At 39.0% G+C, this 26,936-nt stretch overlaps 1 protein-coding gene across 1 annotated transcript in view; it reads left to right on the forward strand.

Annotated features, from left to right (window-relative positions):
• The window catches only part of LOC133652689 (sodium- and chloride-dependent GABA transporter 2-like), a 108,486-nt gene that overhangs the window by 26,968 nt on the left and 54,582 nt on the right, over positions 1 to 26,936 (forward strand). The window contains exons 4-12 of the mRNA XM_062051699.1: positions 5,784 to 5,924; positions 10,712 to 10,799; positions 15,967 to 16,099; positions 16,419 to 16,553; positions 16,687 to 16,790; positions 19,000 to 19,124; positions 19,186 to 19,298; positions 19,369 to 19,506; positions 19,588 to 19,690. Of these exons, the coding sequence (XP_061907683.1) occupies positions 5,784 to 5,924; positions 10,712 to 10,799; positions 15,967 to 16,099; positions 16,419 to 16,553; positions 16,687 to 16,790; positions 19,000 to 19,124; positions 19,186 to 19,298; positions 19,369 to 19,506; positions 19,588 to 19,690 (1,080 nt within the window). The remainder of the gene's footprint in view (positions 1 to 5,783; positions 5,925 to 10,711; positions 10,800 to 15,966; positions 16,100 to 16,418; positions 16,554 to 16,686; positions 16,791 to 18,999; positions 19,125 to 19,185; positions 19,299 to 19,368; positions 19,507 to 19,587; positions 19,691 to 26,936) is intronic.

A 26,936-nucleotide genomic window follows, 5' to 3' on the forward strand; every position in this document is an offset into this window, starting at 1 on the left:
TAAGTTTATAATATTTAACACTGACGGACCTAATAATACACAAAGCTCCTTGATAAGTTTCCCAGGAATTGGGTCAAGTAAACATGTTGTTTGTTTTGTCCCATTTAGTGTCAGTGTGACAGTGTCCGTCGTATATACAGTCGTATCTGTGTCAATAGAACCCGGTTGTGGCTGGGATGCGTTGTCTTTAATCTCTTTTCTAATGAGTTCAATTTTCTTATTAAAGAAATTCATAAAGTCATCTGCCGAGTGGGTGGAGCTACTGGGAGGAGTCCCTTGTTGGGTTAGCGATGCTACTGTACTAAACAAAAATTTAGGATCATTTTTGTTGAGGTGGATGAGATTTGAGTAATATTTAGCTTTAGCTGAGGTAAGCATGCGTTTATAAGTTATTAAACTATCACTCCATGCTTGATGGAAAACCTCAAGTTTAGTCGCGCGCCATTTGCGTTCCAGCTTTCTACATGATAATTTATGGCCTTTAGTTTCTTCTGTAAACCATGGGGTAGGCCTTTTAGGGGCCCTTTTTAGCTTTAGCGGTGCTATACTATCAATGGTGTGGCGCAGGGCGTCGTCAAAGTTGTTGGTGAGGTTATCAATCGAGCCCACATAATTTGGGAATGGTGCCATTACCGAAGGCAGTAGGTCAGCAACAGTCATCGTTGTGGCAGCATTAATGTTGCGGCTGCTATAGTAGTTATTATTATTATTATTAGTTTGTTGACAATGAGTCAGAACTTCGAATTTTATAAGGTAATAATCGGACATTACTTTAGTGTACGGGAGTATCGTAACTTTAGAGGTGGTGACACCCCTGACAAGCACTAGATCTATCGTATTACCGTTGCGATGCGTGGGTTCATTTATTATTTGTGTAAGACCACAGCTATCAATTATAGTCTGGAGTGCCACGCACGGAGGGTCCGATGGGGTATTCATATGGATGTTAAAGTCTCCCATTATGATTATATTGTCGGCGTGCGTCACTAGATCAGCAACGAACTCTGAGAATTCACTGATAAAGTCCGAATAGGGCCCTGGGGGGCGGTAGATAACAGCCAGGTGGAGAGGCAGCGGTGTGACAAACCTCATAGTAAGCATCTCAAACGAGTTATATTTATTATTTGGGTTCGAGGTAAGGTTAAAGTTTTTGTTGTATATTAGTGCGACTCCCCCACCCCTTTTAATGGGACGGGCAATATGCGTTCCCGCATAGCACGGAGGAGACGCCTCACCCAGCGCAAAAAACTCGTCTGGTTTGAGCCAGGTCTCGGCTAGACCAACGACGTAGAGATTGTTGTCTCTAATGACCTCATTAACTAATAACGTTTTGGAAGATAATGATCTTATGTTTAAAAAGCCCATATTATAGGTAGTGGGATGTTTTGAGGAGTTTGAGGACTCCTTATTAGCGCTTCTTTGAGGATTAGCCTTAGCTTTGTTGTTAGCCCCGCTAACAACAAAGCCTTTAGCTTTGTTGTTAGCCCCGCCCGGCATCCCCGCTTCTGCTTCCGAACACACCGCTTACGTCTCTTTCGTTGACGGTCCCCGCTGGTAGTGCTTCAAAGGCCACTGCTGGTTGTAGCTCGCGAAGAATTCCCAAGCTAGCGAGGAGGTCCACCGTACACGCATCTTTCAGCCCAAAATGGCCCGATCTGTCCACATCCAGAATCGTATGTCGGTCGTAAGTGACCGACATACGGTCACTTACCGTATGTCGGTATTTGTGAGCCAGCCATGAAATCGACTGAATTGACGGGTATTTTTGCCAAATCGGTCTACACTTCCAAGAGCGCCTGCAAGAAGCTGCCGCCATCAAGGCGCCGCCATCTTGGAAAAAGTGGAAAAATATTTGTTATATATATTATATATATATATATGTAAATGTGTATATATGTGTGTGTATATATGTATATGTCTATGTATATGTCTATGTATATGTCCATGTATTATATATGTGTATATATGTATATATATATATATATGTATATGTGTATATATGTGTATATATGTATATATATATGTATATTATATGTGTGTGTGTATATATATATATATATATATATATATATATATATATATATATATATATATATATATATATATATATATATATATATATATATATATATATATATATATATATATATATATATAATGTGTATTCATACATATATATTCCTCGCACACTAATTGACTTAAAGAGCACACTTGCTGCATGTCATGTTATCGATGGTAAAATGCATTTTTAGACAATATGATTTGCCTGAGTGGCTAGGAGACGGTAGAAAAAGGACTAGTAAGGACAAATTTTAAAATAAAAAACTACCTAAAAATAAAAAAAATAAAAAAAAAATAAAAAATAAACTTGGGACTTCCCGCGGGCCTGATTTTGGACGCTGGGGGGCCGTATCCGGCCCGCGGGCCGTAGTTTGGGGACCCCTGGTTTAAAGAGTAAAATTTCATCATTGTGTTTTCCAACCATGATGTAATCTACATACTGGTGCTAATTGGACTTTTTTCAGATCTGGTCATTATTATTTATTTATTTATTTGATTTAAATAGTTTAATCCACAGGTGCTAGATTTATTTTATTTAAAACGTACAATATTTGCTTCCTTCTGTATTCAAATTAAGTCTGACAAAAAATGTATTGATTTCAGATCATGAAATAGTTTTTAAATTTTGTTTTTAAAATGTTACAGTAAATACAGTAAACCCTGTGTTAATTGGTTCCGGTCTTACCATGGTCAATAATTTTTAATCAAATATTTTCCTACCTAGAGCACAAACAACTTTTGAATGAACTTATAAATACTTTTCGCATTACGAGAGCCCTGCAGAAATAAAATAACATGCCACATAGTCACTTTTACACTCGTTTATTCCAGGATAGTAATGCTGCCTGAGAGTGAGCCAATCAGTGGCATCGATACCAAACGGCACACTCTGATTGGTTTAGTCTTATATAGGAGCTAATACTAATGTAGGGTTCATATTTTTTAGTTCATTTAACCATTTGTGTGCTTAAGGAATCCTTCATTTAGGCTCAAATGCATAGAATTTACTTGCTATAGAGTAAAGCTGCAAACGTCAAAATGCGAGGCAAGTGATGACTATAATACCCAAAAAAATATTCATTCACATTTTTCTTTAACATATTTGTTTAAATGTATTTAATATTTTTTGCTATTTAAAAAAAACTTTATAATGGATTGTTTTTTAATTTTAGGGTTTTTTTCCCCCACATAATTTTTGTATTTTTTATTTTGATCATTATAGTATTTTTTCCAAAGGTAATTTTCATGTGGTTGAGCCATTTTTTTTTTATCTGAATGTTTTTTTTATGTGGTTATTAGAACATTGCTTTAAAGGCCTACTGAAACCCACTACTACCGACCACGCAGTCTGATAGTTTATATATCAATGATGAAATCTTAACATTGCAACACATGCCAATACGGCCGGGTTAACTTATAAAGTGCAATTTTATATTTCCCGGCAAACTTCCGGCTGAAAACGTTTCGATATGATGACGTTTGCGCGTGACGTCAATCATTAAAGCGGAAATTTTCGGAGCCCATTGAATCCAATACAAAAAGCTCTGTTTTCATCTCAAAATTCTACAGTATTCTGGACATCTGTGTTGGTGAATCTTTTGCAATTTGTTTAATGAACAATGGAGACTGCAAAGAAGAAAGTTGTAGGTGGGATCGGTGTATTAGCGGCGGACTACAGCAACACAACCAGGAGGACTTTGAGATGGATAGCAGACGCGCTAGCCGGCGACCTCACCTTGACTTCCTCCGTCTCCGGGCCGCCGACCGCATCGGTGATCGGGTGAAGTCCTTCGTCCTACCGTCGATCGCTGGAACGCAGGTGATCACGGGTCGTGATGAGCAGATGAGAGCTGGCGTAGGTGCAGAGCTAATGTTTTTAGCATAGCTCTGTCGAGGATCCGTAGCTAAGTTAGCTTCAATGGCGTCGTTAGCAATAGCATTGCTAAGCTTCGCCAAGCTGGAAAGCATTAACCGTGTAGTTACATGTCCAGAGTCTGGTATTGTTGATCTTCTGTCTATCCTTCCAGTCAGGGGCTTATTTGTTTTGTTTCTATCTGCATTTAAGCACGATGCTATCACGTTAGCTCAGTAGCTAAAGTGCTTCACCGATGTATTGTCGTGGAGATAAAAGTCACTGTGAATGTCCATTTCACGTTCTCGACTCTCATTTTCAAGAGGATATAGTATCCGAGGTGGTTTAAAATACAAATCCGTGATCCACAATAGAAAAAGGAGAAAGTGTGGAATCCAATGAACCCTTGTACCTAAGTTACGGTCAGACCGAAAAAAGATACATCCTGCACTGCACGCTAGTCCTTCACTTTCACGTTCCTCATCCACAAATCTTTCATCCTCGCTCAAATTAATGGGGTAATCGTCGCTTTCTCTGTCCGAATCTCTCTCGCTGCATTGAAAACAATAGGAAAATGTGAGCAGCCCTTCCTCGGGTGACGTCACGCTACTTCCGGTAGGTGCAAGGCTTTTTTTTATCAGAGACCAAAAGTTGCGAACTTTATCGTCGTTGTTCTATACTAAATCCTTTCAGCAAAAATATGGCAATATCGATAAATGATCAAGTATGACACATAGAATGGATCTGCTATCCCCGTTTAAATAAAAAAAATTCATTTCAGTAGGCCTTTAAATTGCAAATATCTTGAAATAATGGCTTGACTTGTTGTAATATATATACTTTTTCATTACATTTTGAACTGTTACTTTTGTTAGGGTTATTTGTGCTCTGTTATCATCTATAGTATGTGGCCAATTGGATTTGACATACAATCTAACAATTCCAATCTTACAATAAACAATGTTTGCGGATACATAATAACACTGAATTTTCTCCCGAGAGGGACATTTCAAGAGAAGTTTTGGAGTTGAAGTGGAGGAAGTCCTTATGACCTTTTAGCACATTTCCATTGTTTTGCATTCATGTGGCTGTGAATTTGCAAACAAAGTAGGCAAAGACCCTGCCGGACTTGACAGAGGTGTATTATTGTTTCTTTCCTCTTCTTAACAAGCCGACAATGCGCAAGTCTGTCAACACTCCTTTGACTTTTCCATGTGTGGCACTCAGCCCAAGTCCATTCCTTCCTACTGAACACATAAATGTTTTAATGTGCCTATTAATACAGTATAAGATTATGGAAATAACTAAAATGGTTTGGCCTGTTTTTAGAAAATGTCCACACATAAATAGTGCGCTTGTTGGACGCGGGTCTGCGCTTGTGACATGTGATTCTGGGAGGTTATTTACAGCAGCAGGATGGTGTACACTCAATGACATGTCACCGAGCTGTCAATCATAATCTTTTTATGCTATGAAGAATATCAGATAGTACATACCAAATTTAAGACTTAACATTATACGTGAGGGAATATTAGATAGTAAATACCAGATTGAAGACTTACATCCTCTTCTGTTCAAGAGTATATGTTGGCTAACTCACCATCACCATCTGAAAAATAAGGCGATCCAAGTGAGTGAAGGCCGAGTGAAACTCGATGCTCCAATGACGCACTTGTCAGATGCATTTACTGTACATGGTTTCTTTCCTTCTCGTGTTTCGTCAAGATCAGGAACTTTGACCTTGTGGCTATCCCTTAACGTTGGCAAGTGTGTGCCAGATGGCACGGCCAGAGACGATGCAAAGTCACGGAACAAAGTTCGCTCGCCTCTAAGTCGCATTAAGCATACACTGATCCACCTTTTTCCTCAGGGATTGGCTACGCAACCCAGGTGGTGATTGCCTACGCCGCCGTGTCGTACATTGTCATCCAGGCCTGGGCCTTCTTCTATCTCTTCTCGTCGTTCAGTGCAGAGGTTCCGTGGGCCAGCTGCAGGAACCCCTGGAACACAGGTAGAGTACACCTGGTGTAACTCTTCTACTCTTCAACCCCTGCACACAAAATGGTGCACATTTGTCAAAACATGCCCCCCTGCTGTTTATAGATATATCTCATTTGACCAGGTCATCATATTCTCAGGTCATATAATCGATCGCATGATTTGCCCGAGAAGCTGGGCAGGACAAGAAAAAAAAGAAAAAAAAAAAAAAAAAAGAAAAAAAAAGAAAAAAGAAGATGTTTCGCCTTTCATCCGAGCGTGCTTCATCAGTTCATGCTCACAGACTTAAATGACAGCTAAAATGTAAAGACGAGACACCTTTGCCGGCACAACAACCATTGTTAGGATGGAAATCCCCACATTAGCGTTGCAGTATTGTGGTGCAAAACGACAACTGTTATCCCTAATTTCCACAGGAAGCGTCATGGCTGCGATGCATGATCCCCACCGAACGTCGCGGCCGTCTGTTGTGGCTGCGCCGTGCAGCGAAACATTGCGGACTTTTACGAGATTTTGCGAATCCGTGCATAATCATGAAATAAAGTGAACATTGACGTAAACACCACGGAACGTCTCGAGCTGCTTTGCTGTTCATCAATACCCACAGGCGGACGCATTGACTTGACTTGACTCGTGAAATAGACAGATTTGCCTTGATTGAGACTTTATTAGTAGGTTGCACAGTGAAGTACATATTCCGTACAATTGACCACTAAATGGTAACACCCGAATAAGTTTTTCAACTTGCAGAACGACCACTTTATTTTCTTTGTAGCAAGCAACAACACAACTGTAACATAATCCCTGGTGAGCGTTGTGGACACACAACTCCCACACACCACGCCACTGCTTCCATGGCCTCCGTATCAGCTGGTATTTGACAGAGGACCTCAATGCGCACATTGCTACCTGAGAATATGCCTGTATGGGATTCCTTACCTCCAGAATCAGCATTTGGGTCAGCAAGGTGAAGTTACATCTGAAAACCTTTGACAAGTAGACTTCATGTCTTCATTAAGACGTTTTAAAGTTTAAAATACGATCTGCCTTGAAGACAGCCTATTTTATTTTGCAAGTAAACTGGTACAATTTTTTGTGTTTGTGCATGACTTCCTGTCCAACACAGGCACATTTTAGCTGAATTGATCCGCCGTGTTGCGGCGACCGGCAAAAATCGAAATTCTGCTTATATTTAGCGCATGGATCCGGAACAGGAATGACATGGTGGTGCCGTACGGCAGGCTGTAGAAAACGACACATTGACTTGACTAAAAACGGAAAGAGTCTGCCTGTGTGGCGGTTACACAACGCATACGTAACACATCCTGTGGTAATCAGGGGTCAAGATGCAAAGAAGGGAGACCTCTGCCAGCACAACAAAGACGGCCTGCAAGACCTACCATACCATACCATACCAACTTTATTTATAAAGCCCTTTAAAAACAACCACAGTTGAAGAACAAAGGGCTGTACACCACAAAGAAATACAGGCAAAGCACAGACTAAAAAATAACATTTAAAACAGAAGTAAAATACACATTGAAAAAGCAAATACAAATTATCCTCAGAACACTTTGTTAAATAAAAAGCAGTTAAAAAGTTAAAAAAGTTAAAAACAGTTTAAAATGTCATGCTGGGTTAAAAGCCAGTGAATAAAAATGGGGTTTAAGAAGGGTCATAAAAGTAGCCAAAGAAGGGGCCTGTCTCACATGGAGAGGGAGATCGTTCCAGAGTTTGGGACCCGCAACAGAGAAGGCTCTGTCCCCTCGAAGCTTGAGCTTTGATTTGGGTACCTCCAGGATCAGTTGATCAGCTGACCTGAGGGACCGGGTGGGGGCATAGAGGTGGAGCAGCTCAGAGAGGTAAGGTGGGGCAAGACCACGTAAGGATTTAAAAACGAGTAAAATAATTTTAAAATGGACTCTAAAAGACACAGGCAGCCAGTGGAGGGAGGCTAAAACAGGAGTAATGTGCTCTCTTTTTTCTTGTGTTAGTTAAAAGCCGGGCAGCTGCATTTTGGACCAGCTGCAGACGTGAGAGGGAGGATTGACTAATTCCCAAATACAAAGAGTTACAGTAATCCATCTGATATGTGATAAAGGCACGGATTACTGTCTCAAACTGTTGCCTAGAAAGAAGGTTTTTAACCTTGGCCAGCTGACGTAAATAAAAAAAGCTGGCTTTCACCACTGTGCCAATCTGACGGTCCAATTTAAAATCACTGTCAATACGAAAGCCCAGGTTGGTGACCATGGGCTTAACGTGCAAAGCCAAGGGGCCAAAGTCAACAGGGGGGAGCTCACAGGTACCACTAGGTCCAAACCCTATTACTTATGTCTTCTTTTCATTGAAATGTAAGACATTTAGGGCCATCCAGGCCTTGATATCATAAAGACAAGCAAGTAGTGGCTGCATTGAAGAGGCATGATTTCTCTTTAACGGAAAATAAATGTGTGTGTCATCAGCATAACAGTGAAAATAAATATCATGCTTTCTTAAGATTGAGCCCAGGGGAAGTAAATAAATAGAAAAGAGCAGTAGTCCTAAAACTGAGCCCTGTGGGACCCCACATGTCAAGGGAGCAACAGAGGATTCCGAACCAGCAACATTTACAGAGAAGGTCCTGTTTGTCAAATATGACCTCTGCAAGAATGACTATTGCTGTGCTGGCAGAAGAGTTTCTTTGTAGCATCTTAACAGCTGTCATCTATTGCACCACATCAGAGCAAAATAATATTGTCGGGGCATCCATCCATCCATCCATTTTCTACCGCTTATTCCCTTCGGGGTCGCGGGGGGCGCTGGAGCCTATCTCAGCTACAATCGGGCGGAAGGCGGGGTACACCCTGGACAAGCATATGTAAGATAAATAGTTTGGGTTCGGCACCAATCGCTCAGACTAGATCTGTCCCATCTAAGTCTGTGAGAGTGAACTGATAAAGCCTGCTTGGATGAGAGGCGAAACGTCTTCTAAAGCAAACTGAACAGTCTAGTTGTGACCGATTCAAAGCCTGGAGAATGTCCCTTTACTGTGTTGCCTGTTCTATTATTTTTCTTAAGAATACACTACAGTGCATGGTGGTCTTATATGTGGTTATTTTACCCCAAATTCTGACCCTACAATTCAGATTGACTTGAAATTCCTCACACAGTTCAATGTGCTCTTCAAAACAAACCCATAGTTACTTTGGAGTGTCTGACCAAATCAAAACATTTGGTACGCACATTTAGGAGATTATTAAGCACATGTAAGATACATTTCAGTAAGATTGGTGAAAAGAAACATGGTCGTTATCAAGCAAAACATATTTGCAGGCAACTTGCAGCAACTAAATGTCCATTAACTTTTGACCATTTGTCTAACTCGTATTAAACTTGATATCTGTAATACTTATATGCCAGCATGTCTTCCAAAGTATTTTGACCACAACCCATAGGGGGTGAAAAAAATTATTATCCATCCCGTTAGTACAGGCGTGTCCAAAGTGCGGTCCGGTGGCCAATTGCGACCCACAGCTCATTTTCTTTTGGCCCACGAAACATTCGAAAGACCAAATAAACAAATCAAACAATAGCAACAACAACAAAAAATACATCTGGCCCAAATCCTTACTAAAATGGTACCTAAAAAAAAAAATGGCCGCAGACCTGTGCGTCCTACTGTACATTAGGTAAGGTTGTATTTTTGCCTCATCCTTCACTTTAAGCGTAAGGGAAGAATGCGAAAAGAATCCATTACCGACCTGATAAGTTCAAAAGAGATAATACAGTATCATCTGCCCACAGATGCTACCTGGTTGTCAGGTAAAGGTGGTGACGAACCCCAAGATGCAGAGATGGCAGGCTTGGTGCAGGAAAACATGATTTCATGTCCAAAATTCAGGAAAAACACAAACCAGGAACAGGCAAACTGGAAACAGGGAACAGGAAACGAGGAACTAGAAGACAGCAAGCTGCAAACAGCTATTAGAATACAGCAAACAGTCCACAGCATACAGCTTACAATACTCCAACACTGACTGGAGGGCAAGGCAGGTCTAAATAGCAGCCGGCTGATTGACACCAGGTGTGGCCAGGTGCCAATCAGCCGCAGCTGAGGGGAAACAGCGCTCAGGGAGACAAGCAGGAAACTGAACAAAAATAAGAACGCTGACAGGAAATAAAACAAACACAAAGGAAAAACTAAAATATAACCAAACTGTCAGTGACAAGCCTGACACTGGTGGTTGTTTGAGCACAATGCAGCTAATCCTAGATTGTCCAACTCTTTAATGCTTCAGTCACACACAGATTCTCACAGGAATTCGGCAAAAGTACAACAATACCTACTGTCTATAGTCTTTGATAATTTATGTGCGTCCCGTCACGATAACGTGTACTAATTTCTGGTAAGATATGGTATGTTTTCGAGTGTACTAAACCCTCAAAAAAGTTTCAGTTGGCTGAATGCTGATATTAGTGAAGGATAATTAGAATAAATTAACTACTTCAAGCGGGTTAGATTAAGATAATATACTAATTTGCTTTGTTGGATTTAAGACAAAGCAAAGATGTCGACGTATTGTTCAGATAAGTTAGCATAATTGATTGATTGACCTACATTTTATTGGTTTTAGTATTTTTAATGTACAAAATGTATCGAAGTGGCCCGCGCATCCCTCGCTTGAAAATGTTTGGACACCCCTGCATCAGTACATATCATGTTTACCTGTATTGTGTATTAATTATCAATATGTAATATTGTCTGTCTCAACTTTTCAGTGATCACTTCCCTATCTGATTGTGTTATGTGTTTTTTAGAAAACTGCGTCGAATTCGGCAAAAAAAATACGTCATCCAATTGGACAGCAGCTGCAAACGCGACCACTCCTGCAACAGAATTCTGGGAGTATGTTTAATTTGATATTGGAATATTATTTGTCATCATTATTACTCATTGTCTTTTATATTTCAAAATCAAACATAATAGGATACAGGTCATTTGCATTGCAATTATTTTTAATCATGAAATCTAACACTGGGAAAATAAGCTGGAAAAAATAACGCACAGGAGCCATGCTATTACTACATCCATTAAAGCTTTTGTTATGCTTTTTAAAAATAAAAAAATATAGGCCGATGTTGCAGAGACCTCTTCGAACTAACTACAGTATTTCCTCACATAGGCGCTAATAATTCTCTCCATCTTGTGAAGTTTCGTGAAGGGAATGTTGAAATTTGTCAGTGACTACAACAGTTGACGAAGCAGACCCAACTGGAACTTTAGCTGGACCTTGTTTTAGTCTTGAGTTGCTGCAGGGGAGAGGTGGTAAACTGGTATGGGCTTTTTGATAGCCCCCCGGCTAGGTGCCTATGTGTTGAGGTCCTCTCCGGTAAACAAGACGGTTACGGGGAAAGAGTCCGTATTGTTCTTTGTACACATGCACCAAACGGCAGTTCAGAGTTCCCAGAGTCTGTTAGGGTTGTATTGAAGAGCATCCCCACTGGTGATTCCAAAGTCCAGCTCGGAGACTTCAACAGCCATGTTGGTAACGACTTTGTGACCTAGAGGAGCATCCTTGGGGGCAAAGGCCTCCCCAAATGAAACCTTTGAAGTGGTATTCTATTTGACTCCTGTGCTTCCCTCAGTATGGCCATGAAAACACCCTGTTTGGACATAAGGATTTTCATAAATGTCACCAGGACAATCTAAGTACCACTTTGGAGTCGTATCATCAGGATGCAAGGTCCTGGCTCTTTCTATCTCTATTAAGTGCTTAATCCTTCCATGATGTATTTTCAAGCCCCTTACAAATGTAATTCTCTTCCAGCCACTTGAGCAGATCCGGAGCTTCTTGTTGGGATCTTTGTGCAATTATTGTTGTATCCCAGTCCTGTCTGTTTCCATGTAGTCTTTCAGCTTTTGCCAACTCCAAGGGTATTCTTCCTTTAAGGTGCCATATGTAATAATTTCATGTCAAGTCATCATTACATGGCCCTGATATGTCAAAAGGCATTAAAAAATAATGTTTTTTTCCGAATACATTTATAACTGGTAACAGTAGTTCAGCCGGGATATGCTCATTTCAAAATTAGATTTACAGCCCCAAAATATTGTTATTGTTTTCATTTCAATGCCCCACCCTCTACCGTTTGACCAATTAAAAAGTTTGTGAGTGTGTCAAATCCAGGTTGCCAGTTACGCACCGCCCTCTTCGTCAAAATTATTGCCACTGGTAAAGTTACTAAACATGTCAGATCTTAGTAAATCTAAAAGGCGCCGTTACGATTCTCAACTTATTCATGACAAAGCCAGGAACAAAACCCTGGATTTGTATCGGGATGCCTTTGAAAGATGGAGACAACTGAAGGCGGAGCAGATTTTTTCATCTGAGGCCAAACTTGCTAGTTTCCTCCTTGATAGATAAGTAAGGCATTTACATTTTTTTAGAACTTGTAATGAATGGAAATGGACATTTCGTATGTAAACTATATTGTCCAATACAGTCTATGACCTTGTCTAACAAAGCTAGTATGTTTTTGCAATGAATGCTTAGGAGCGAACCACCATCACACTAGTGTAATGCTTACTTAGCATGCTAGCCCGGTCAATGACACATCGACATACAGGCTAACGGGGAAATGTATGCCCGTTAGCCTATATGTCGATGTGTCATTGACTGGGCTAGCATGCTAAGTAAGCATTACCCTAGTGTGATAGTGGTTCGCATGTATGTCGATGTGTATTCCAACTGACAGGGAAAAGTATATTTTCGACAAATAAAACCTATGTGGATATGGGTAGTGTCCGTGCCTATTTCGTTCTCAATATGCTGATACACTGAGGAAATGGGTTCTGACATTAGCACGGCTAATTGCGGTTTCTGGTACTGTATGTACATCAGGCACATATGAGGTGGTATTTGCTTGGCACAATATAATGCATTAAATGTAATGATTTTTCTACTTTGTGTATTGACATGGCAGTAGGCTATATGATTTATGCGTAGCGTGGTTTTTGCGTAACGTGGGTTGGCTCATAGAATTGCACTCTGCACTGAAAGATGGTGATGTGCGTACATGGAAGAGAATGCAGTGCGTCAGGTTGCATTCAACATGGAGTTATTCTGAACGAAATGTGGCGGTAATTTTACTGTTTGCCTTGACTTGCCATCAAAGTAGGCCTATGTGATAATAATAATATATTATTATTTATAATTATTTTTGATGGTGGTCTGTGCGATCAAACTAGACATTTTAGCAGGTTAATGCCAACAATCTGTCCCGACTCCCGACGAAAATATTGCTGCGTAACTTTACAAATACATTTGGCTAATCGACATCTGTAAAAAGAGGCATAATTACTTAGTAAACCATCTTGCAAGAAGCATAAACAAGAGAAACCTACAGCGTAGGACTCGTCAATTGCCATTTGAAGTTCCTTGGAGTAGGATTCGGATTCGGCTGCGTATCTGGCAACCTCGGTCATGGAGAGTGGGAGGGTACTACAGAATTTTGACCATGATTGCAGTACCATTTCTGGCCACATTACTACATATGACACCTTTAAGTCTGTTTATATTCATCGAGCCATCCATCTATCCATTCATCCGTCCATCTTCCGCTTATCTGAGATCAGATTGTGGGGGCTGCAGCCTAAGCTAAGATGGCCAGACTTCCCTCTTGGCCAGACTTCCCTCTCCCTGGACACTTCGTCCAGCACCTCCTCGCGGAGACATTGTCTATCCAACGTGTCCTAGGTCTTCCCTGTGGCCTCCTACAGGTTGGACATGTCCTAAACACCTCCCCAGGGAGGCGTCCGGGGTGCACCTTGACCAGATGACCGAACCACATTATCTGGCTTCTCTTGATGTGGAGGAGCAGCAGCTTTACGCTGAGCTCCTCCTGAATGACAAAGCTGTTTACCCTATCACTTAGTAACAGCTCCACCACCCGGACGGGCAAAATTGATTTGGGGCAATTGTACCCGGGATCTTGTACTTTCAGTCATGTTCCTAACCATGTATCTCCAAATATAGATTACATATTGGACCTGCCGGCAAAGAGAGTTAATTCATGTTAGACCCAGCCTCTGTTCCGTTATGTCCGCTGTTTCTCCACGCCGTCGCAAAGTCATTCCCTTTTAAGCTATTCTCTTCATACTGTAGCAGTCACTGGATGGCTCCAGTGATACATCCAGCTATTAAAGATGCAGCACTGATTTGATGGCGCAACTTCACATTATATAATAGATTGATGATAATATTCTGACAGAAATGTATTTTAAAATGAAAATATTCTTGCTATAATGTCATATAATTAATGTTATAAGAATCCTAAATTGTTAGCCAAAGCTACTGAAATGATAGTATTCAGAATGAGTTTTTAGTGGAACCCATGCTATGCTATGCCACTTTGAAGCAGGAGTTTGGTTCCAACATTCCATTCCTTTAAAAGTTGGTTGAAAACAAATTTAGTCGAATAACTACCGCAAAGACTATGTGAAAGTTGACCAACAACTGACACTTGCAGGACAATGTAATTAAACTACCTTTAATACAGTACACAATTTTAAATTAGAAATGTTACCTTAATCTCCGCTGCGATTTACAATAGGTCAGGTTTATTATTTTCCAACAAATACTTTTGTATTTACCAACCATAAATAATACGGTTATGCAATTGTGAAGTTTTCGTTTTCTGTGGGCTTTTGGAAATACTCTTTCAATGAGTCAACTGCTGACTAACAAAAGGTGTCTGTTGCCAGGAAAACATGAATTTTTCTGACTGAAAATGCACATCCTCGCGTGACTCTGTAGCTGGAAAATCTTTTTTTGTCTGGGAAGCAATCATAAATTAAGCAAGGCCAAGTGCGGCGTGCCAGCGGGGAGATTCAGAGATCAGGGTCCATAATGCGGAGTAATGAACCCGAAGCAGCAAAATAATGACATCTTGGTCCATTTCAAAGAAACTCCCTCCTGAATGTAACCTCTCCTCCTAGCTTAGCCACTTGGTGCTGTACACCAAAATACCACACACTCATGCAAATAGCATTTCAGGGTCAGCAAAAGTGTTGCAGCACTGTTTATGCAGGACATTGCAACACACAGGCCAATTTAGTGACCTTCACACATGCAGTATAATCTCAAGACAAAGCATGATGGTTTCCGCATGACTTCTGACAAGTCATGTTCAGTATTTGTCAATAAACATACACATGACTCATATATACACTATGTCAAGTATTGTAAACAAAGACATACAGCATACGATCTGTGAGGATGAGTGTCACGCTTACGGCCACAGGGAGAGGACTTATCCATCTGTTTTCCTGGCAACGCGTGTATCTAATGTTCCTATGCTGAGCTGAAAGTGAGATAAGGTCGAAAAGAAAACAAAATGACAGAATTGTCCTTTACATTTGCCTCAACTGTCACATTCACCTTTGTATAGTTGAGAAGGTTTTGATACTATCCTTGTGAAGTAGCCAGAGGTCCGATTGCAATGCATTTTGGTCAAACGTAAACAAAAAACATTGCTGTCAGCCTTATTAAGCCCGTCTTTGCTTTGTTTGCGAATAATTTAAATAAAAGAAGTCCTTGACAGAGTACATATCTTTTTTTTTTCCACCGAATATATAGTATATAGCATAAATCTATTTAGCAATATATCTACACACCCAATTTCCACGCAGAACTAGATGTTAAATGACAAAATCTGGTGTAGTCTTGAGTCATTTTCAGTAGAATCTACATCTATTCTGTTGTACAAGCTTCTTTAAAGTATTATCTAAATGTATTTTGTATGGCATTGTCCCTTTAAGAAAAGACATACAGCACAGTGATAAAAATGATTCACTGAAGTGTGCGGGGACTCACTTCAGACAGCATAACTAATAGTTTTAACCATTTGTAAAAATATATTTTAATCGAGTATCCTTGAGGTATAGCAATATATCTACACACCCCACTGTTCATACAGAGCAGGTTGTGTTAAATTAATAAAGTTAACAGGCAATTATGATATAGTTCTGTCATAATGCAGGCTGATTTTATTGACCGTGTTTGTGTTATAAGGAGACGAGTCCTGGGTATTTCCAAGGGGATTGAAGAGATTGGGAGCCTGAGGTGGGAGCTCGCCTTGTGTCTTCTATTGGCGTGGATCTTGTGCTATTTCTGTGTTTGGAAAGGAGTGAGATCCACTGGAAAGGTAACACTCCCTTACTCTATTGGCGTTAGTGCATTTGAGTACATTCAAATGATCACTGTTCAGTCACAAAACATATTGAGCTGAGTAGTAATACACAAATATTTGATCTAAAATCAATCAATGTGAAGCATTGACTGGTATACCTTTGACCTCAGCTAACTATGATGCAATCATCTCTGCCCTAGAATCATCAACATAAAAAAAATGATTATTTTTTGCCTTTATGGCATATGATTTTTGTCACTTTTTGCTCTTTTATTATCAAATTGATATTGCAATGTATTGGACAAGCATTAACCCTCACTTCTCTTTTTGACAGGTAGTTTATTTTACAGCCACATTCCCCTATGTAATGTTGGTTGTTCTGTTGGCTCGTGGACTCACTTTGCCTGGTGCCATGGACGGCATAATTTTCTACCTCTATCCTGACCCGAAAAGGTTGGCGGACCCTCAAGTAAGTAATAAAGCGCCTCGTCTAAAAATGAACCATGATGAGAGGTGCTAAATCAGCCGCATCTATGAATTTGTCTTATAATTTGTTTGCTCAATTGAGAGTTTGTATTGGGATCTCTTTCATGTTTACTCAGGTTTGGATGGATGCAGGAGCACAAGTCCTTTTCTCTTTTGGGATTTGTCAGGGAAGTTTGACATCTCTGGGAAGTTATAATGAGTTTAATAATAATTGCTACAAGTGAGTATTCTCTTTCACATTTTAGCCAACAAAACGTATAGATGCTTGACAACGTGCTGTTAAATGGACCGTAAATGCTCCAATTAATACCTTTAACAGGCCAAGACTGGTTTTGTCGCCGGGTGTGTTGTCTACAAAAACAAATAAATGCAGGATTCTCTAAGTAGCGATGGTGTAGTGGATGCCAGCTAGTGTGGTTGGCTGTGCGAAAAATCAATCCCCTGACGCCTTTTGAGCTGCATTGAACAATTTGCATTAACAACATTTAAATTAACTGCTGTGAAGTGAAGCTGTAAAGATTTCTTTGCGTTTTCGTCAAGAATTGATAGTAAAATAGACGCTTAATAGACGGTGACGTCGTCGCTTGTGTTTTTCCGACAGAAATGAATATGCGCGAGTCAGGGCGAAATGTGACCGACAGCAACCCAAAAAGAGTGGGAACATTTCACCATAAACACGCTAAAGATAACTTGCTCAGTTTGCAAAGAGGACCTTGCTTTTCGTGGCAGTACGGCATTTTAAACAGAGTCATGTCGGACAGAAGGAGGATGCGATCTCCGACTCTCCCTGCTAAGCTAGTTGAGTTGTTAGCTAGCCAGCTGACAACAGGGAGACACAGTTGTGTGAAAAATAGATTCTACTATAATTTTAGTCAAAGACTGCCAGCTAAACCGTGTTCACATACCTGTGTGTAGCTTTCTAAACACATCATCATCAGTCCTTTTGAAAAAACTTGATGGTTACTTTCCTTTGTTTTCATAAAAATGTTATACTTTGTTTTCATTAACACTTTGCTTGCTTTTAAATGGACAACAGATAAATAGATATTTTTACAGTCCAATTAGCAAAACGGTTTCAGTATAATACATATTTATGAATAAGATAGTCATCTTTATTGTGAGTTAGCGTGCACATGCCTAAAAATATCTCAAGTTGAATTTAAAAGCTGATGACTAAACAAGAGCTACTGACTATATGTACGCTCAACTCAGGGCCGGCGTGGCTCAGTTGGTTAAGCAGGAGTGCCAGCAACTTAAGGATTCCAGGTTTGATCCCTGCTTCCGCCATCCTAGATACTTTACTTACCTGCTCCCAGTGCCACCCACACTGGTTTAAATGTAACTTACATAATGGGTTTCACTATGTAAAGCGCTTTGAGTCACTTGACAAAAGCGCTATATAAATATAATTCACTATAATTCACAATTGTTAAGATAGTCGATGACTAGTCAACTATCAAAACATTGCAGCCTTCAGCTCTGACTGCAATTTAATTACCTCCACAAGATGGCAGCCTTTGAAGTATGATGTGTGGTCAGCATCCAACAGCTTTATTTAGCTCTGCATGCACTTTGAAATAGATAGATAGTACTTTATTGATTTCTTCAGGAGAGTTCCTTCAGGAAAAAAAAAAGTCATGCGTGTTACACTCGTCACACTATTAATTTACAACGAATCCCTCAGAGGCTATTAATGTTGACTGATCAGTTTGCTCTACACTGCTAATACAACACGGGTTTCGGTTGCTGCCGTGCTGGGTAATGTATACGTGTTAATACGTGACCAAATCATTATTTAAGTTAAAATAACGAGGCTGTTGCATATCATTAGTTTTTTAAATTTCAGTAATAACAGAGGCCCGCTTCTAATTAACACTTTGTCCTCTTTGCGGTTAAAAAAACCCCCAACAACAATAATAAAAACCTGGCATGATTAGAGCATTTATGGGACTTGTGGGTGTTTATTGGGGAGCGTGTCTTGGGGAGGTTTGTTCTTTAGCCAGTATGTGAAGCTCTATGATCAGTCGTCCAGTGCTGTTTATAAAAAGACCGGATGTGACCTTCCATGTGCAGCTGCTCTGGATGCTGCTTGTACTCCCTCTCCTTTATGACCCAACATCGTGTAACTCACTGGTCAGCCTATTAGGCTATTTTGGGTTGATTATCAAACATTTTTATTTTATACTTTACATCATATGGATAATAATGTTTTTGTCTGAAAATTTGTTCATGGTTTTATTTAGTTTTTCATGTGAGGGGCAGGCAGTACAAGATGGATGGATCTTCTTAGTCAAAACTGCCCTCTGGTGGTGGCAGAACTGTAGTACAACACGTTGCCTCTGATGACTGGAATAATGTCTGAATAGCTGGAATGTGCAATCAAAGTGATAGAAGTGTAACAAAAACATATTTTTTCCTTCTTTCCATAGGGACACATTTTTTTTGTGTTTGGTAAACGGTGGGTCAAGCTTTGTGGCAGGATTTGCTATCTTCTCTGTTTTGGGGTTTATGTCCTACGAACAAGGGCTGCCGATATCTGAAGTGGCTGCTTCTGGTGAGTAGATGAACTAATATTACAACTGAATATAATAACTAAATATTTTGTGTTATTGCAGGACCTGGCCTGGCATTCATTGCATACCCACGGGCCGTTGCCATGATGCCTTTTCCTCAATTATGGGCCATCTGCTTCTTTGTCATGGTCATCCTTCTGGGTGCTGACACGCAGGTCAGCTCTGAATGAAACATTCATGAATACATGTGCTCTGTGGCGGAGACTCATTTGTCTCCTTTGGTAGTTTGTGAGCTTGGAGTGCCTGATGACTTCCGTAACAGACATGTTCCCGACTGTTTTCCGGAGGGCTCATCGGCGAGAATTGCTGCTGCTTTGTCTCTGTTCTGTTTGCTTCTTCCTCGGCCTCCTTCTCGTTACTGAGGTGAGAGCTGTTTTTAAATTTTTACAATTCATTTGGCAAAGTTTGTGGTTATGACCTATGACCTATCTACACTTCCTGCAGGGGGGCTTGTATTTCCTCCAGCTTTTCGATCATTACGTTTGCAGTGGCAACAACCTTCTCCTCCTTTCAGTGTGTCAGTCCATTGCCATTGGATGGATATATGGTGAGTCATTTACTTGTGTAATCCCTGCTGAATGATTTTGTGTTGTGTTTGTTGTGATAATGATGGAGAGGAGACTTGAGCAATGTTATGGACACTTAGGAATAGGAATTGAAAACCTGTTCTTGTTCAGAACCGGTTCCCAGTGTATGAATTCCTTAAAATCGCTTGCCATTTCGTCAAGCGGTTCTCTTATTGGTTCTTCCGGTTGGGGATGATGTCATTATGCAACTTGCGTAGTGACGCCAGCAACATGGCGTGTTCCTGGACAGAAAAATGTCATTGAAGTTTGCCGGCGTTTTACTAAAAAAGACAGCAACAGCGCTACTTTTGATCATTCCAAAGTTGCTATTTCATCAAGAGGAGAACATATGAGCAATAAAAGCTGATATATTTGAACATACAGCATGCAATGAATGTAGCGTTTTTGAACTGAGCTGACCTCATCCCGGGCAGAAGCATTCATCTAATGTCAGTGGTGTGCCGTCAGGGCCAGCAAGGCCTTCTATGCTGGCCTAACTAGGGTTGCAAAATTCCGGAAATATTCAAAGTTGGAAACTTTCCATGGGAATTAACTGGAATATATGAGAATTAACAGGAATTAATGGAAAATTAATGGGAATAAACATTGAATGCAACATGCTACATCTTGCAGCATGATTATTAGCTAAAACAACCTGAATGCAAATAGAGTTGAATTTCAACCCTGCACGGTGCATTCCTCCATCACATGTGCAGTGCATTCTTCCATCACATGCACAGATAATTCCCAGCATGCTACACACTACAGCAGGGCTATTGAGGCCACACTAGTATTTGAGCCCAAGGACTTCATCCAGTCAGGTAAGTTTTGATGATATTACTGGGGTAAATATATTTGATTTATGGTATTTAAGTTTAATAGAGGTGTAATTGCTTGTTACTGTATGACTGTAGACTACTCCAGCAGACTTCCACTCAAGCTAACTAGCTGTTCCTGTACTTGTTGAATGATTTTGAGGCCAATATCTCTAGCTAGCTAGGTTTATGTACCACCACAGTCTCATAATGAACCAAAAATATTTCTCCGTTAGCCGTGATGCAAATTTTCTCTATGTTAAATCCCATTCATTTATGCTAACAACATTAGCGATTCCAATTTACCTTTTTTGTGATCTGTAAAGTTTAATTAGCAAATACTAAATCAAAACGTGTAGTTTCCTCTGCCTTCTGTTCTGCTAGCCTTTCTGTTGTCATACAAGAATGTAGGTTATAGTTTGATTTAGCATGCTGATTGAGTGTTCGTTTATTCATCTAGCCTATTTCTATTCATTTGTCCATCAGTAAAATATTTTTAAAGACTACTCCAATTGTTTAGCTGACTATTTATATCTGTGTGTGGCATTGCATTCGTGTTTTACAAGCTTCTTATCTTATTCTACAGAATAAGCTGGACGGTGTCCAACTTTGAATGGTCAAAATTTCCAAACTTCCTGTGGTAAATTTCCGGAGATTTAACAGAAACTTTGCACCCTTTTGCAGCCCTAGGCCTAACATAACCAGAAATCATGATCATAATTAAAGATACAATTATTTTTTATTTTCCCCAACTAGCTAAAAGTATGTATTTTCTCTTCGTGTCATATTATGCTTGTTCCAGTGCTGTTGTTTTGGTTTGTATCCAATCAGAATTCAGCTAGCTAATGTTGCCATGCCGTACAAAATCTGCCAGAGGCCTTCAGAATCCATGCACTGTAATCGATCGGGGACATACAGTGATAAACAGTTGCGATAGCCAATCAGATCATGAGTTGTTGTCAGTAAGGCCTTCTGGCATGCCTAAGGCTGAATGTGACATTTACGCATCCTGTGATTGGATACTCATCGGGACTGTTAGCGGATGAATTAGAGAACACATAGAGTTGATAGACAGGTGCGATAGCCAATCAGATCACAATAGCCTATCTTAGTAGCCTGATGTTAACGAGACTGTGATTGGATACACACTTGTCATTCCAAAGTGAGTATCCATTCACAAGTTTCAATTTAGCAGGAAACGGGAAGTGTTGCGCCATAGCCAGACCGGGATAGCAGAGAAGGAGAACAAAACGTTGATTAGGTGGCAGATATATATTTGCAAGGCCTTTTTCGAGAAGGATATTTAAAGAGAAATCTTGTGAGACGGTGTCGGCCAACTCCAGAAGCTGTTCTGGCGATGAAATGCTCGCCATTTCCACTTGAATAAGTTGACGACGAGGGCTACTGGCTTATACTGCGTCGAATGGGTTCTATAATTGTGAGTTCAAATATTTTATTTGTTCACGTTTAATATATTTTTTACAATTTTAATTTTGACAGTGCCACATAAGTTGCATCAGCAACTTTAATTGCTGATGCGTTTTAATTGATTTTTAAATGCGGCAGAAAATAACTCGTTTTGTACACTGTTGATTCAATGCACAGTAGGGCGTGAACGCATTTCTGTGTAGTATTTCTCCAGCAATGGTCATGTGGTGACATCAATTATGGCAGGGGTCCCCTAACTTTTTGACCTGGGGGCCGCATTGGGTTAAAAAAATTTGGCCAGGGGCCAGGCTGTATGTATATATGTATATATATATATATATATATACACACACACATACAGCCTGGCCCGGCCAAATTTTATATATATATATATATATATATATATATATATATATATATATATATATATATATATATATATATATATATATATATATATATATATATATATATATATATATATATATACATATATATACATATATATATATATACATATATATATATATATACATATATATACATATATATATATATATATATATATATATATATATATATATATATATATATATATATATATATATATATATATATATATATATATATATATATATATATATACATACATTGTCTTTATAATCCGTTTTGTCATTTAACATCAATTAACATTGATGTTCATCAACATTTAACATTGTCACATTATCGATGGGAAAATTATGATTTGCCTGAGCGGCTAGGAGACACCAAGAGTAACAAGCGGTAGGAAATGGATTAGAGAGGAAGGATTCACAAAAAAATAATAATAATAAAAAATAAAAAAATTACAAAATTTTTTTTTTTTATACTTGGGACGTCCTGTGGGCCGGATTTTGAATGCTGGGGGGCCGGATCTGGCCCGCAGGCCGTAGTTTGGGGACCCCTGAATTATGGTATTTTGAGAGGTAATCTTTAAAGTCTGACATCACTAAAGGCTTAGGTGGAAAACTCACGGCCACAACTGTCTAATGCACTGTAAATACAACATGTACAATCACTGCTGATAATGTTAGTTCTATTACCCGTTAAATGGAAATGAATGCCTTCCTGTTTGGATGAGTATGAGGAGACATATGCTCCTTCGGTAAGTGAATGTTCAATTGTAGTCAGAGTAAAGTTGCTTGTTTTCCTCCAACCACGATTTCGCTCAGTCATTATATTACATAGCTGAAACTCATAAAATTAGAATATCGTGTAAAAGTCCATTCATGTCAGTATTCAACTTCAAATGTGAAGCTAATATGTGATAATAACTCATTACATGCAAAGTGACATATGTCAAGCCTCTATTTCATACAACTTTGATGATCATGGCTTACAGTTTAAAAAAAACATTATAAGCTCCAAGCAATAAACATCAACATTATATCAAAAGAAGGTTCAACATATCTCATGTTGCATGCATTGTCATTATATTAGTTTCACCTTGTGAATTTAAACAAACATTTGCACTGTATATTACATGGTATATTTTCTAGGTAAATGGCAAAGATTATTTTTAAATGTTACGAAATGTTCCATTCTTGTGTAATTTCCACATGTTTTATTTTGTTAAATTGTACAGATTTGTTGTTTTTAATCTATTTTCTATGCTATGTGCCTCTTAAGACCTCACTGTTGGCTTTCTAAAGTCATGTTATCTCTAAACTAAACTAAATTGATGCTAATCCATCATATTTCTATTTATTTTTCCAAATAAGAATAAAAAAGGGAACCGATGTTGTTTACCGGAATCAAAAGTGGAATCGGAAACATAAAAATCTTATCAATTCCCATCCCTATGGACACTGTTTACTTCCTGATGCGGAACGGAATGTGCTCCAGTCAGTACAGTGAGGCTCTTTGTAGTAGAGATGAGAGGTTCACAAACGAGTCGCGTCTTTTGAACGGCTCTTTTAAGTGAACAATGAAAACAGATTCCCAGTTGCGAGCCGTTTTTAATGTACATACAGCTATAGCGTCAGCAATTAGAAAATTAATCATACTTGAAGGAAACTTAGCTGTATTTGGATCCAGTTTTGTTAGATAAAATATATATATATATATATATATATATATATATATATATATATATATATATATATATATATATATATATATATATATATATATATATATATATATATATATATATATATATATATAAAAGTGTGTGTGTGTGTGTGTGTGTGTGTGTGTGTGTGTGTGTGTGTGTGTGTGTGTGTGTGTGTGTGTGTGCGTGCATGCGTGCGTGTGTGCGTGCGTGCGTGTGTGTGTGTGTTTGTGTGTGTGTGTGTGTGTGTGACAGAGAGTGCATGAGTGCATATATACATATTTTAGGGCTGGACGGCTGGCAAAAATAATAATCATGATTATTTGGATTGATATTGTAATCCGATTATTAATTAATTAGAAAATATGAATATTTATTGTGCCACCAAAACCCAACCTTAAATACAGTTATAAAAAAAGGATTAGTAACGAATAAAACACAGGTAAAATAAAAACAATAATAGTAATAACAATACATTTAAATAACAATAGCAAGACAGGGTTTCCCCTAAACTGCCAAGATACCTATGGCGGTGGGGGCGTGGTTATGACATTATTGACTAATTTGCTATGATATAATTTTCTTTAAAAAGGCTAAAAAAAATGTATAAATACAATGAAAACAAATCGGTTATTATGAATTAGCAATAACATATATACATTTTTTATCGTTTTGCCATATTTTCAGTTGTTGCTGCTTTTTGTACAATGTACTTAGTTGAGATTTTTTCAAGTGTTTCCAGACTTTGAAAAAAATTAAAAACAACTAGCAACAAATCTAGCATCTTCTTCTGGTGTTATTATAAAATGTACTCGTGTTTAGACACTCTTAACTTCTGTCCCTCGATGTCCCTGACTAAAGAGGCTAGCTGCAGCGAGCCTGACGTCACACTTGCTTGGCACTGTTGCTCGAGTTGGACTTTCTCTTCTTAAAAGCTGCCACTGTCCTCTTAATATTTGCACATTTTGTAGATGGCTATCCACGGGTATATCTGGAATAGTACCAGTAGAGTGGAAAAACAAGTTGACTTTATATGCTTATTTGTGTTTCATCGTATCCAGGGGCCCCCAGGAGATGCACAGGATGCGAGCGAACGTAGCACACGAGCACAAAACTTCACTGGGTTTTTTGTTATATACGTGTATATACATATTAAGTCTTTCATATATATATATATATATATATATATATATATATATATATATATATATATATATATATATATATATATATATATATATATATATATATATATATATATATGAAAGACTTAAAGGTATACTAGAGGATGTTGTGGATCATCTTGACTATTGGTCCTCCTAATTGTCAATCATTCTGGTGATGTTACGTAATCAATTTATTTTATATCAAATGAAACAAATGGCTTATCGATAAACCATTTTTTTATTGATTTATTTATTACAACGCCAAAATAGGCCTAACAACGGCAATGGTCGTAATTCTGTAGCACTCTGAGATTTGGAATCAAATGTAAAGTAGATTACAAATACAATCTATTACAAACCCCGTTTCCATATGAGTTGGGAAATTGTGTTCGATGTAAATATAAACGGAATACAATGATTTGCAAATCCTTTTCAACCCATATTCAATTGAATGCACTACGAAGACAAGATATATCTGATGTTCAAACTCATAAACTTTTTTTTTTTTTTGTGCAAATAATAATTAACTTAGAATTTCATGGCTGCAACACGTGCCAAAGTAGTTGGGAAAGGGCATGTTCACCACTGTGTTACATGGCCTTTCCTTTTAACAACACTCAGTAAACGTTTGGGAACTGAGGAGACACATTTTTTAAGCTTCTCAGGTGGAATTCTTTCCCATTCTTGCTTGATGTACAGCTTAAGTTGTTCAACAGTCCGGGGGTCTCCGTTGTGGTATTTTAGGCTTCCTAATGCGCCACACATTTTCAAGACAGGTCTGGACTACAGGCAGGCCAGTCTAGTACCCGCACTCTTTTACTATGAAGCCACATTGATGTAACATGTGGCTCGGTATTGTCTTGCTGAAATAAGCAGGGGCGTCCATGGTAACGTTGCTTGGATGGCAACATTTGTTGCTCCAAATCCTGTATGTACCTTTCAGCATTAATGGCGCCTTCACAGATGTGTAAGTTACCCATGTCTTGGGCACTAATACACCTCCATACCATCACAGATGCTGGCTTTTCAACTTTGCGCCTATAACAATCCGGATGGTTCTTTTCCTCTTTGGTCCGGAGGACACGACGCCCACAGTTTCCAAAAGAAATTTGAAATTTGGACTCGTCGGACCACAGAACACTTTTCCACTTTGTATCAGTCCATTTTAGATGAGCTCAGGCCCAGCGAAGCCGACGGCGTTTCTGGGTGTTGTTGATAAACGGTTTTTGCCTTGCATAGGAGAATTTTAACTTGCACTTACAGATGTAGCGACCAACTGTAGTTACTGACAGTGGGTTTCTGAAGTGTTCCTAGCCCATGTGGTGATATCCTTTACACACTGATATCGCTTGTTGATGCAGTACAGCCTGAGGGATCGAAGGTCACAGGCTTAGCTGCTTACGTGCAGTGATTTCTCCAGATTCTCTGAAACCTTTGATGATATTACGGACCGTAGATGGTGAAATCCCTAAATTCATTGCAATAGCTGGTTAAGAAAGGTTTTTCTTTAACTGTTCAACAATTTGCTCACGCATTTGTTGACAAAGTGACCCTCGCCCCATCCTTGTTTGTGAATGACTGAGCATTTCATGGAATCTACTTTTATACCCAATCATGGCACCCACCTGTTCCCAATTTGCCTGTTCACCTGTGGGATGTTCCAAATAAGTCTTTGATGAGTATTCCTCAACTTTATCAGTATTTATTGCCACCTTTCCCAACTTCT

This window comes from Entelurus aequoreus, linkage group LG01 (assembly GCF_033978785.1).
Source record: "Entelurus aequoreus isolate RoL-2023_Sb linkage group LG01, RoL_Eaeq_v1.1, whole genome shotgun sequence".
In the NCBI taxonomy this organism is placed as follows: Eukaryota; Metazoa; Chordata; class Actinopteri; order Syngnathiformes; family Syngnathidae; genus Entelurus; species Entelurus aequoreus.